Source organism: Microtus pennsylvanicus, chromosome X (genome assembly GCF_037038515.1).
Source record: "Microtus pennsylvanicus isolate mMicPen1 chromosome X, mMicPen1.hap1, whole genome shotgun sequence".
NCBI classification, from domain to species: Eukaryota; Metazoa; Chordata; class Mammalia; order Rodentia; family Cricetidae; genus Microtus; species Microtus pennsylvanicus.
This window is the reverse complement of record NC_134601.1, coordinates 18,561,305-18,574,498: the sequence shown is the minus strand read 5'-3', so window position 1 is coordinate 18,574,498 and position 13,194 is coordinate 18,561,305. Positions and strand designations below refer to the sequence as shown.

The following is a 13,194-nucleotide window of genomic DNA, read 5'->3' as shown; positions in this document are numbered from 1 at the left end:
ACTACACAACCTTGGGAGGCCAGGCCCGCAGTGTTGGATACCTAGCTCTGGAATAAAATCTTCAGGAGAGGCCAGGAATGGTCTAGCCTTCTAGCTACTCTCACGTCTTGATGGTGTCCTTCACCTGAAGTCAGGTGAGGCAGGAAAGAAAGGCCTTAGAGGAGCATTTCCTAATCTGTGGGTTATGACCTTCTCGGGGGTCGAATGACACTTTCACAGGGATTGCATATCAGATATCGTCCATATCAGATATTTCCATTATGATTCATAACAGTAGCAAAATTAGAGTTATGCAGTAGCAATGAAAACAATTTTAAGGTTGGGGTCACCACAACTGTATTAAAGGGTCACAGCATCAGGAAGGTTGAGAAGCACTGCTCTACAGTCTTAGAGGTGTCCAGACTGCCTCTTTCCACTTCTGAAATGGAAAAAATCTGCTCAGGGCTGTTTGGGTCAGGCCTCATTACCTCATGGCTTTCCTTTGCCTGCCTATCCTCCCTGCCTTCTCCAAAACTCTACTAAATAAATGCTTGTAACAACATTAGGTGTCAAACCCAACAGCAGAGATCACCTTCCTGCTTGCTGCTAGAAAGTGGGGCCACAAGGTAGGGGTGATCTGCAACCAGACAGTTGTATATTGGAGATGTTCCTGAGGCCACCCCCTGTTTACTAAAGTAAGACTAAGGTCCTGTTCTCAGCATGATTTCCCATTCACAGACTAAACATAACCCAAGTAGATACCCCTGTCACTCCTGAGATTATGGTAATCTCATGAAGGACGTCCATATCCCCACTGATGGAGGAAACCAAGACCTGGAGAAGAGGATCAGCTGTCTGTGTGTAATGTGTCCCAGCATAGGGCTAAGGAAGCACCACACCTGGTTTATCCAGATCTGGCAACCACAACCCAGACCCTATGAGACTTTGAGGTAGGGCTTGGTGGAAGACAGGCTTCCATGACACTCTGACTTCCTCCTGCCTGTGAGGACACATTCCTCTTGGTCCATGACAGTACTCATCACTCACTGGAACCTGCGTGCGGCCTGAGCCCTGCTTCCCAGTCTGTAAACATGGGGCGTGTGTCCTGGTGGCTGCAAGCTCACGAGGGGGCGGTAAGCAAGCCGGCTGCACAGGTCCTGCGGCCTCAGGCCTCCTGGTTGCCCAACTGGTAGCTAGGGGCGGGCTGTGGCCTCTGATTAAAGGCTGCCTGGAGCAGCCTGTGCAGAGACAGGTGCCCAGCAGCCCAGGAAGCCAGCTGAAGCCTGCCCCAGGTAAGCCAGTGTGGTGGGGATGGGTGGACAGTGTCATGAGCCAGGAGGCAGGTAGAAGCCAACCTAAGACAGCACTTGTTTGGTAGAAAAATGGGGAAATTAGGGTCTTAATGTAAGATTCCTCTGGTGTCTGCTACCCAAAGGTAGAAAGCAGGGCATAATGCCTGAGGCTCCCAGCCGAGGTGTCTACCAAGAAGCTGGGCCAAGGCACCATTTGTGGATTACACCTGCCTCCCTCCTTGCTGGAGACAGTGACTAGGTCTGGGCCTCCAGCAAAAGGGAGAGGGGCCTGGGCACAGCAGGCCTTTTGTGTCTGGTTAGGTGGCAGAACTAAGATTAGCTGCAGAGAGAGCTGGGGAAAGGAGGAGGAGGGATGGAGAGCAGTAACAGATCCTGCTCACTTGATCTCAGCCCCATGGTGTCCCCTTCAAAGTGTCCCTGGATATGAGTCTTAGAAACTTTGCCTAGCACCAAAGGTCTCATGAGGTGGGGTGGAGCCACAGGAAGTGAGGCCCTGAGTGATAGAGCTTTGACCTGAGGGGCTGCGGGCAAAAGGGCCTTGCTCCCATTTCTTTAGCCCTCTGGCTTATGCCACTTGTTCTGGTGCTTTAGGCCTCACTGTTCCTGTGAGAACGTCAGCATGTCTGAGCCGCCCCGGGCTGAGACCTTTGTATTCCTGGACCTGGAAGCCACTGGGCTCCCAAACATGGATCCTGAGATTGCGGAGATATCCCTTTTTGCTGTTCACCGCTCTTGCCTGGAGAACCCAGAGCGGGACGATTCTGGTGCTCTGGTGCTGCCCCGTGTGCTGGACAAGCTCACACTGTGCATGTGCCCGGAGCGCCCCTTTACTGCCAAGGCCAGTGAGATTACTGGTTTGAGCAGCGAAGGCCTGATGCACTGCCGAAAGGCAGCTTTCAATAACGATGTGGTGCGGACACTGCAGGGCTTCCTGAGCCGCCAGGAAGGCCCCATCTGCCTCGTGGCCCACAATGGCTTTGATTATGACTTCCCACTGCTTTGTACAGAGCTACAACGCCTGGGTGCTCATCTGCCCCAAGACACTGTCTGCCTGGACACACTGCCTGCGCTGAGGGGCCTGGACCGTGCTCACAGTCATGGCACCAGGGCTCAAGGCCGCAAGAGCTACAGCTTGGCTAGTCTCTTCCACCGCTACTTCCAGGCTGAGCCCAGTGCTGCCCATTCAGCAGAGGGTGATGTGCACACACTGCTTCTGATCTTCCTGCATCGGGCTGCTGAGCTGCTCACCTGGGCCGATGAGCAGGCCCGCAGCTGGGCTCACATTGAGCCCATGTATGTGCCATCTGATGGTCCAAACTTTGAGGCCTGAGACATGTTCTCGCTCTCTGTAGTGCCTACCTGGCCTTCCTCAGCCCGGCCTAACTGGCCATAGGATCCCAGAGCCCTCTTTGTGCCCTACCTCCAGCTGGACACCCTCTGGCCAGCCTGGGCTCCTGCAGGTTGCTCCTTCAGGGCTTCTGCCTTTCCTCCCATTTCTCAATAAATATCAGCAACTATTTACCAGCTGTCTTACTGGCCAGATTTCTCTCTGTCCACACCCAAAACCATCACACCAAGGCACAGATAGGGGCCATGCTGGCCTGACTCTGAATGTACAGAGGGGAAGATGTCAGTATGCAGGTTTTTCCAAGGGGTGTATGTTAGGTTGGGGTGCTGGACCCTAGCCCCTGGCTGTCTCTCTGGTGTGTTTCATGGTCCCCTTGAGTGTTGCCCTTTTCTGCTAGGTCCTCGGGATGAGCAGGCTGAATCCTCCGGGGAGTGGACTGGAAGGAGTCTGAGTCTGCAGAGCTAGTTCATGCCTTCTTCAAAGCCTCGTCCCCCTCTGTCCCTGCTTGCAAAGTAGCATCAGTGAATTGATATAGGGCACAGGGTAAAACAGCTATCTCTATGTTTGTGGACACGGTACATGGATGCCACAGGAAGAGGGGTCACCCAGGCAGGCTAGGGTGCTGAACTTTCCTGAGGCACAGAGGAGAGATACGGATTGGTACATAAGGTACCTCCCAGAATGGAACTCATCCCAGCTCTCAAATCCTTCATGGAGTGATTTGGGTGTGCAACTTCTCACCAGCTGCCTCAGCTGGACTGCAGGTTTCTGGTGAGCTGCCTTTGGGGCCCAACCCTCAGGCACTCCTGTCTTGTGGGAAGTCAGACCAGGTGAGAGCTGTGTCACCAAATGCTGGGGCAAGTAAGAAGGGGTGGGGTGGCCACACCCCAGAGTGACTCCTATGACCAAAGCCTCCAGCTTCGTCCTAGCCAGCCTGGCCCGTTTGGGAACCCTAAGTAGGTCAAAATGACTAGGGAGGCTTTGTGGGGGGGGGCAGGATGGTGAAGCCAGAGTACTGGTGACAGCTGTAGCAGAAGAGTCTCTTGACCTGGCTGAGACAGAGGACAGTGGAGGTAACAGAGGGTTGTGTCTAGAAGAGAGGCAAAATCTGATTTGTGTGTTTGTTGTATTTCTCAGGCTGGATTACCTCTGGCCAGGCTCAAGTGGACAGCCTATACCAGAAAGTGGTGCCCTTAGAATGCTGTCCCTGCTACAGGTCAGAAAGACTCAATTCCAGAATATCTGTGCCTTATGATACCTCCACAGTGGTCTTGTTTTGTGTTTTTCCCTCCCTGAGGTTGAGGTTTCTGCCTCAGCCATCCAAGCGCCCTTGGCCTCCTGGTAGTCTGGTCTTGAATATTGTCCCCAAGTCTTTCATGCCCACTCAAGTCTTTCATGCCCACTCAGACTGGTCAGGCTAAGCACTAAGTGCCTTTCCATTTAGCACAGACAAGCTGAGACAGTAATATGCTGATGAATTCATGCCAAGTGGCTTTCCAGGAAAGTAAATGCACGCATTTGTGTGTGTGTGTGTGTGTGTTCCACCCATATGCGTGCTGGCTCAGATCCTTTCTCTTAATGAGTAAGTTAAAAATAAAGCAGCAGAGATATACTTAGCACTTCACATGTTCATACTACTCACTATGTTATGGCCACAGAGGCAGCACTCTGATTTAATCTGCAGTGTTAACATGTTCCCCATTATTTTCTCAAGGCATGGCAGTCAACAAAGTAAAAATAAATTGAACACTACCATGCCCTAGCCCATCAACCTCTATGGGAGTAGTTCTTTCGCTGTGGCCAATAGTAGGAGGACAGAGTATGCACAAGACTGTCCAGGAAGAGATTTGTGGTTTCACACTATGGCATTGATTTTCACTGTGCTCTGCTAGATGCGCATCAATACACAGTAACTGTAAAATGTGGCCAGTTAAGATGTGATAGATTTTGGGTATCTCCTTTAGTTTTCAAATAACTTGCTTAATTTTTCATTTATATTACTTATTTATTTTTATTTTCTGGAGGCAGGTCTCATGTGTCCCAGGCTGTTCTTATACTCCCTATGTAGCCGAGGCTGACTCTGAACTCCTGATCCTCAAGCCCCCACCTCCTAAGTGCTGGAATGATAAGCAGGTGTTGTCATGTCCAGCTTGTTTACATAATTTCATTTCTAACAGATGTTAACATTTAACAATTGCCTCTCAGATTTTCCAAACATTTAACATCCATCTGAATGACTAGAACAACAGCAACAAAAAATTGACTATCACATGCTTTGTTAAAGGTGAGAGAGGATTGAGGGCTCCTGTGCTTTTGGTGAGACTATAGGCGATGCAGCTTCATGGGAACCAGCTGGGCAGTGTCTGAAAGGGTTAATGGAGCAACCATAATGAGATACATAAACTTTCACCCATATGTATTTCCCCAAGAGAAATTCAGGACACATTCAAGACATCTTGGTTCCAAAGGCCCCTTAACCAGAAAGAAGCAGATGTTTCCCAGTAGGATGGCAGGCTGTACAAATTATGTCACAAATGCACTTGAGGATGCCGCCAGCAATGAACAGAGGATGCTCCTGAGACTCCAGACTGGATGCAACATGGGATAGCACAGGCCTGGAAGGAAGCTGGAAAGATGGCAAGGGCTGCCCTCCTTGTTTCTGTTACCAAGCTGAAGTTCCATCAGGATTATGTGAACTCTGCTTTTCTTGGTTGCAGTTCAAACATACCTCTTCCTCACTCTCTATTAGGGCCTTGATTTCCTTTAACCTCTTAATTTACCTTTTAAAATTCCTTGGTGGGCCTGGGGATGTCACTAAGTTGACACAGTGCTTGTATAGTATGTACAAAGCCCAGGTATGCACCTTGAAAAAGTTACATGAGCAAGAAACTCAGGCCTAACCTTGGGTGTAGGTATAAATTGCTTTCTTTGATCATCAGCCTGTTTTTCCAGAGGCATAATTCATGGAGCTATAATGCATGAAACTTCTTTGTTCTTATTTTCCATCCTCTGCAAATTTCACATCTAACAAAGGGGAAGGTGACTTCTAGCCTATTTTTGTTCTATTTGTATCTCTTATTGGAGCAATTAGCAGGCATAACCTAAACTATTTCCCTCATCTTCACGGTATAACCATCAGTATCTTTTAGGCTAACTCAGGAAGTCCAATTAAGTCATTGATGTAACTAAACATCATTGCTCTTATAAAAATCATCTTCATTATGATCTGCAAGTAAGTTGCCCACTGAGGAGTGGGATTTTTCCCATAAGGCAATCACATTATACTAGATACAGTGGGATCCTTTCATATAGTAATCACACATGTCAAATACAACAGGAACAGGACAGTAGCAAGTAGAAGGAAGCACAGCAGAAGCAAGGGGCATTCTGGATACAATCCCCACCCCGGGGGAGACTTTACCCCTCCATAGTTTAGCTTTGCTATTTGGTGACTTGATGTGGGATTTCCCTCTGTCTGCTGTGATTACCATTGATAAATAAAGGAACTGCTTTGGGCCTATAGCAGAGCTATAGGGGAACAGAGCTAAGTGGGGAAAACTAAGCTGAATGCTGGGAGAAAGAAGGTGGGGTTAAGGAGAAGCCAAGGAGCCCCACCAGAGGCAGATGGAACTTTAGCTGGTAATCCACAGCCACATGGAACTGTAGCTGGTAAGCCATAGCCACATGGTTAATAGAAATGGATTAAATTAAGATGTAAGAGTCAGCCAACAAGAAGCTAGAGCTAATGGGCCAAGCAGTGATTTAATTAGTACAGTTTCTGTGTGATTGTTTTGGGTCTAAGCTACTGGGCAGCCAGGAAAACAAGCAGCCTTCCTTCCAACAAATTGGCATGCCAATGTGGTGGACTAAATCCCTGTAAAACCTGAGAAAGCTTAAAAAAGTATTTTAGACACAAAAGAACAGAGTTAAGCATGGTTTGGTAGCAGCATTTTCTTCACTGGGTTCTGTTTGTTAGAAGCAAGCAGAGGCATGGCTCCTTTAAGAGAGGTTTTCCTGATTAAGTAGTAGCAGGAGAAAAAAGATGCACCATATTGAAATGCTGGCTTTCTGGGCCATGCTGCTAGCATAAACTCTGGCTCTTTCAGGAGGCTGAGCATTTAAATGGGGGTTGTAAACAGCGTGTTGCAAACTGCTTAATGGCTTGACATAGACCCACTGCATACTTGTAACTGGGGTGGTATGTGCAGCTCAGGTGAACAGACCTCCTCTGCCATGTCGGACTGGGCAGAACAAGCAGGCAGGCATTACTTGGGTAATGGTGCAGCTTAAGTTTTTAAGAAGTGTTTAGCATCTTAAGAAGCACTTCTGGTCAGAAAATAATTACAGATACACAATAAAGACAGATTCAGATAAAAAAAGCAGTTTGGAGAAAACTACACCCATATTCCCAAATATTGTTTATAAATGTCTGTTTACATTTAGAGAGGGATATGCTATAGAGATTTGCATTGGTATGGATCTTATTTATTGATACAAATTTAAGGTTAATTTTGTTATATGTATATTTCTGCTCTTGATTAAGGTATTGTGTTTGTGCAGCTCATTTAAAAATGTAATGTATAATTAAGAAATATAGGTTAATAGATAGTTTTCTATAATAGTCAAGCTTGTAGTCATGTTAGTTAGGTTTTCTATATGAAGAGAGATATATTTCAGTTAGGTATTCTTCAAATCTTCTAGAGACCTTCAGAATATGGCATTTAAATGTTTTTAGAAATTAGGAAGCTGGGCAGTGGTGGCACATGTCTTTAATCCCAGCACTCGGGAGGCAGAGGCAGGTGGATCTCCATGAGTTCGGGGCCAGCCTGGTCTACAAAGGGAGTTTCAGGACAGGCTCCAAAGCTATAGAGAAACCCTGTCTCAAAAAAACCAAAAAAAAAAAGAAATTAGGACTTTTTATGACAGTGAGACACATCTGCTCCTGGCAGCACCAATTACTTCAGGAAAAAGATGGGCATCGAAGAAGCTCCTTATGGTGTTGGTTAGCCATTTGGGCAAGAAACTCCTCTTGTCTGGACTTCTTGATGAACTGGACATGTAGGACCAGCAGAGAAATGACTGCTGAACTTGCCTAATGGTGAGACAATCCTTTGGGGTTCTTGCTTTCATGAAAGAGTCTGCTAGACATTCTGAAGGACACAGAAGAAAGTAACTGAAATTTCCTGCTTCATAGAAAAGTCTGCCAGATGCTATGGGCCTGTAGGCTGAAGATGGATGCCCCAACATTACAGAAGAACTTTGGGTAAATGTCCAGGCAGTGAGATGTCTCTGTCAATTCTAGAGCTTTGGAAGTTGCTTACAATGTACTTCCTGTTTACTTAGGTAATATTATATCCTTCTAGAATCTTTGATGGAGTAATAGTTTTGTAGTTACAGTTTTCCTTAGTTATGATAAAAGGTAAAGTAGATATAAATATTATAACTGTAATTGTTGCTTGATACCTGTTTTGTTATATGTAATTTACTATGTTAAAGTTAAAACCTTCCTTTTTATTTAAAGAGAAATTGAAACAGGTGATGGGGGTTTCCCTCTGTCTGCTGTGATTACCATTGATAAGTAAAGGAACTGCCTTGGGCCTATAGCAGAGCTATATGGGAACAGAGCTAGGCAGGAAAACTAAGCTGAATGCTGGGAGAAAGGAGGCAGAGTCAGAGAGAAGCCATGGAGCCCTGCTGGAGCCAGATGGATTTTTAGCCATTAAACTGCAGCCCTGTGGCAATACATAGATTAATAGAAATGTGTTAAATTAAGATGTAAGAGCCAGCCAACAAGAAGCTAGAACTAATGGGCCAAGCAGTGGTTTAATTAATACAGTTTCTGTGTGATTACTTTTGGGTCTAAGCTGCCAGGTGGCTAGAAAAACAAGTGGTCTCCTCCCTCCAACAGTGATTTGAACTCTACAAGCTCCATTGCTTACTGAAGCTCCTCTGACATGGCCACCAACATTCTCACATGTTGAAGGGGATTGGTTCATTCCTTGTAATTTCTTCTAAGGGTGCTAATGCTCTTCATGGAAACTTTTGACTAGATATGGTACTTCTTAAAAATCATAAATGCCTCTATTTGAAAAATTTATAGCCAATTTCGTGCAGGACTTTAAGGTTTTTTGTTTTCTTTTTTGAGACGGGGTTTCTCTGTGTAGCCCTGGCTGACATGGAACTAGCTCTATGGACCAAGATGACCTCAAACTCACAAAGATCTACCTGCTTCTGCCTTCCAACAACCAGAATTAAAGACATGTACCATGACCACCCAGCTTAAGGTTTTATTAACAATCTCTTTCATTCTTCTATCATCTATACTGATGTCTCCTTTCTTATTTTAAGTCATGTTATAATAAGGATTATGAGAAATTATCTGTTTCATTGGTCCTTTCTTTTGAGTCTGTGTATATGCATATTTGTGTGTCCACATGTTCATATATGGACCTCTGGCACTTTATTTTATTTGAGTCAGGGTCTCTCACTAAAACTTGGGCCCACCAATTGGCTAGATGGGCTGTCCAGAGAAACCCAGGGTATCTTTTATTTCTTCCTAGTCACTGCAATGGTTACAGATACGTGTTGACTTGCTCAGTTTTTAAATGGGTTCTGGGGATACAAACTCAAGTCCTTATGTTTGTGAGACAGGCACTTTTCCCTCTGAGCCATCTCCACATCCCCTCATTGGACCTTTCAAAGGAAAACAAACTGAAACTTTCCTTACACTTTCAATTTTTTCTGCTTCATTAAACTTCAGTTTTATCTTAATTATGTCCATCTATCATCTCTTGTTTAATTTAGATTATTTTCTGAGATGAAGATTAACCTCTTGGATCATCTTTATTGAATAATTGAAGTCCTCAAAAATCACCATTTCCTCCAAGTAAGAATCTGACCATATCTCAGAGGTTTGCTATTGGACATTTATTGACACAACTCTGTGGAGTTTTTAGGACCCTGCCACCACCAAGAAGCCTGCTGCTGGGTGCTCATAAGTGTTTGGTGGCAGAGACTCTTAAAAGATCTATAAGGTTTTTGCTGTTAATGCTGACCCAGGAAGCCTCTATTAAAGGAGCCATTCCTCTATTTGCTTCTATCAAATACAGCCAGCCTACCAGAGAAAAGATAGTTACCAAGAAGTTGCACTTGATTCTGTTCTTGTATGTCTAGAAACTTTTTTAAAAAAAGTTTTCTCAGCTTTATGTGGAAATTTTTGCTAAATTTTTGGGCATCATTTGTAGATGGATATTTTTGCCCCACCCAGTCCCACAATCATTCAGTCCCAAATAAACACAGAGGATTATATTAATTATAAACTGGTTGGCCTATTGCTCGGGCTTATTACTAACTAGATCTTACAATGTAAATTAACCCATAATTCTTATCTATGTTTAGCCACATGGCTTGGTAACTTTTCTCAGTAAGGCATTCTCATCTTGCTTCCTTTGTGTCTGGCTGGTGACTGATTCTCTGCCTTTCCTAGTCTGGTTGCCCCACCTATATACATGACAAAATATGATAATACTCCACTATAGTTATGTCTTACTGAAGTATTCCTCCGTGTCAAGTAGTTTTTATGTTATACATTTAATCTTTATATGCTTGTACTTATGACTTTATGACTCTATTAGGATTCTCACAATACGTGGGAATCCATCTCTTCATCTATCAGGAGACTTCAAAGCATTGGCTCACGTGATGTAGAAGCTGAGTGGCAGTTGAGCCAACTAGCAACTGAGGATGGAGCTAAATATAGTTCAAGTCCATGGGCCATCTGGAGCAGCACCCCTTCCTCTGGGTAATTTCAGTCTTTTTAAAGCCTCTAACTGATTACACAAGACTTACCTACACTAGGGAAAAGGATGGCTTTATTTAAAGTCAATCTCATCTAAAATTATTTTTACAGCCTCATCTAGACTGTTGTTTAACCAAAACCTGAGTTTTGTAGCCTGGCCAAGGTGGTATATAAAATTGTTCCCTGACTTTAACCTAGTGCTTATCACCCACAGAAGCAGAGTGAAGCCTCACAGAGCACTGGGCTGGCTGCTCTGCCCTTAGACATGCAGATGTGATATTTTGCTTCCTCCCTCAAGTCTCTGTTTTACGGCTTTGCTTCTAGTGGGTCCTCCCAAGTTTCCACTTTCCTCCCCTATGCAGTGAGTGGCCTTGGCTAGCATTAGGATCCAAGAGCTGCTATTTTCCCCAAGCTTTCCAGCCAGAGTTCTAATTGTGTTCTCTGTAAGCACACAAACAGAGGGCAAAGGGATATTGTGCTCACAGCAACTTCCTGGGGCAGCAGAACTTGTGGGATGCTTAAATTGCTTGAAATCTACAAAACCAGGCTTGGTGGTGTACCTCTGTAATCCCAGCCATAGGAAGACTGAGGTAGGATGATCACCAGAATTTTGAGGCCTCATTCCACTCCAAAAGCCTTTACAAGGGCTAGAAAAAGGGCTTACAAAAGAGAGGTTACTATCAAAAACACAGAAGAAATGGATAGGGCAAGGATCTTTCAACAGGAAAATGCTGTAGGATGTGATTGGCCCTGCTTTCTTGTGGATAAAACTGGCAGAAAACTCCGGGGCCAAGGGCTGCAGTTGGCTTCAGAGTGACTTGGGTCCACTGAAGGCCCATTGATGGCCATCACTGGTCTGCTTGTTCACCTGCAGGGTGCGCTACCCTGCGTTCTCACCATGACAGCTGTGAGCTATGACTGTCCGTGCACACTCAGCCTTAGGGTCTTTGTAACAGGCTTAGTTGTTCTGAGTTCCATCTTGTGTTACTGCCTGAGCATCAGTAGCACCAGGGATCACAGCAGGTGGCCATTTCTGTCACTGAGCCCAGAGACCACTGTATGGAAGAAAGGGCAGAAAGATTTTAAGAGCCACAGGACCAAGGCATTCGCTCTGAGATTGTGTCCTCTGTATATGATGGGGAAGTTGCACCCATGAAACTTATAGGTTAAATGCAACCCCAATTAAATCCTAGCATCTGTGGCAATGCAACGAACTTGGATTATGTAAAACAATTTTGAAAAAGAACAGCCATTCACAATATCTGATGTCAAGATGTACGTAACTACAGCAATGAAGAGATTATGATGTAAGATAGACTAATTGTCTTAGCCAGTTTGGATACAATAGCAAATACAATACCATTGACTTGATGGCATAAACCAGGCATTTATGACTCATAGTTCTAGGGTCTGGGAAGTCTAAGATTAAGGCGCTGTAAGATTCCACTTCTGGTAAGGACCCCTTTTCTGGCTTGTGCATGCTTATCTTCTCATGGTAGTCTTACACTGTAGGGAGAGGAGACGCTAAAGTTTCTTCTTACAAGGGCATTGATTCCATTACCAAGGCCCCGAACTCATGACCTCCCTGAAGCATAATTATCCTCAAAGGCTCTATTTCCTAACACTATCCCTTTGCGGGTCAGGATTTTCAAATATGACCAGAGGTCTGGGGACAAGCATTCAGTCCTTTGCCACGAGTGATGTGGTGCTACCAAGAATGAAGAAATCGACTCATACACATATGGCCACCTGCCTTTGCACAAAGGCACCAAGGTAATTCAATGGGGGAAAGACTGTCTTGGCAACTGTGGTGCTGGGCAAATGAAATACCCTCCAGAATGGTTTTTTAATTGATCTCACACAATACACAAACTGGGTTAGAGAGCTAAACCTAAGAGTAAAGCTACAGACTTTCTTTAAGGACTGAAAGGGCTTTTCAAAGTATGGCCCTATTGCAGAGGATGGATGGAAATGAAGGTGGCAGTCCCTTCTCTAGCAATACCCAGGGGTCAGTGGGGCAAGTCAGTGGGTGAACACTGGTCTGAGTCTTCAGGCTGAGAAAAATGCTTTTTGAAGCTCTCCCATGAGTCTGCACAGTAGAGATAAATGTACAACCTGTAACTTCCTACTTTTTTCTTTCCTTTTCTCCACCAGTGCCATTCAATTTTGTTAGGGTCCCTGGGGGCACCTTGAAATTTCCAGGGAAAATCCAGAAACTAAATATGATATAGGTTTCATTTTAATTTTGCAGTGTAGGCTGTTTGATGTTAAAGGGAAAATAATCTTTTAGTTCTCCCAATTTCTCCTGAAGTTGATTATTAAAACTCCTCCCTGATAGGAAACAGCAGAAGGTTGGTAACCTGCTCTGGCCACACAGTTCCCAGAGTAATTAGCCGTCATATACAGCCTGCTTTCCATCCTAGCACCCTTTGGCTTTCAAATAGTTATTTAAAAGTCTGTGTGAAGGAAGAAGGGAGAACGTTCTGCATTATCAGGGGTTCAAAGCTGAGTGTGGTGGCACATGCCCAGTCCTGCGCTCCAGGGGTGGAGGCAATGTAATCACATGACTGCAGGAGTTCAAAACAAGCCCAGACAACATAGGAAGACCCCACCTGAAAAATAAAAGAAAGCAAAACCCAACCCAAACAAACAAACAAACAAAAACCCCAAGACTATCAACAACAAAATCCAAGTCATGAAAAGCTCTATAGACAAACATAAGATAATGTCTTAGTGATTTTTTTGTTGTTAAGAGT

At 44.9% G+C, this 13,194-nt stretch overlaps 2 protein-coding genes across 2 annotated transcripts in view; one reads left to right on the top strand and one right to left on the bottom strand.

Moving 5' to 3' along the window:
* The window catches only part of Zfp92 (ZFP92 zinc finger protein), a 31,247-nt gene that overhangs the window by 2,342 nt on the left and 15,711 nt on the right, over positions 1-13,194 (bottom strand). The gene's annotated exons all lie outside the window — the stretch shown is intronic.
* On the top strand, positions 1,912-2,622 carry Trex2 (three prime repair exonuclease 2). Its single transcript, XM_075958790.1, has one exon. The coding sequence runs from the start codon at positions 1,912-1,914 to the stop codon at positions 2,620-2,622; it is 711 nt and encodes a 236-aa protein (XP_075814905.1).

Bases quoted from the DNA above. Each gene is read 5' to 3' on its own strand.
- Trex2 (XM_075958790.1), top strand. From the start codon at position 1,912: ATGTCTGAGCCGCCCCGGGCTGAGACCTTTGTATTCCTGGACCTGGAA.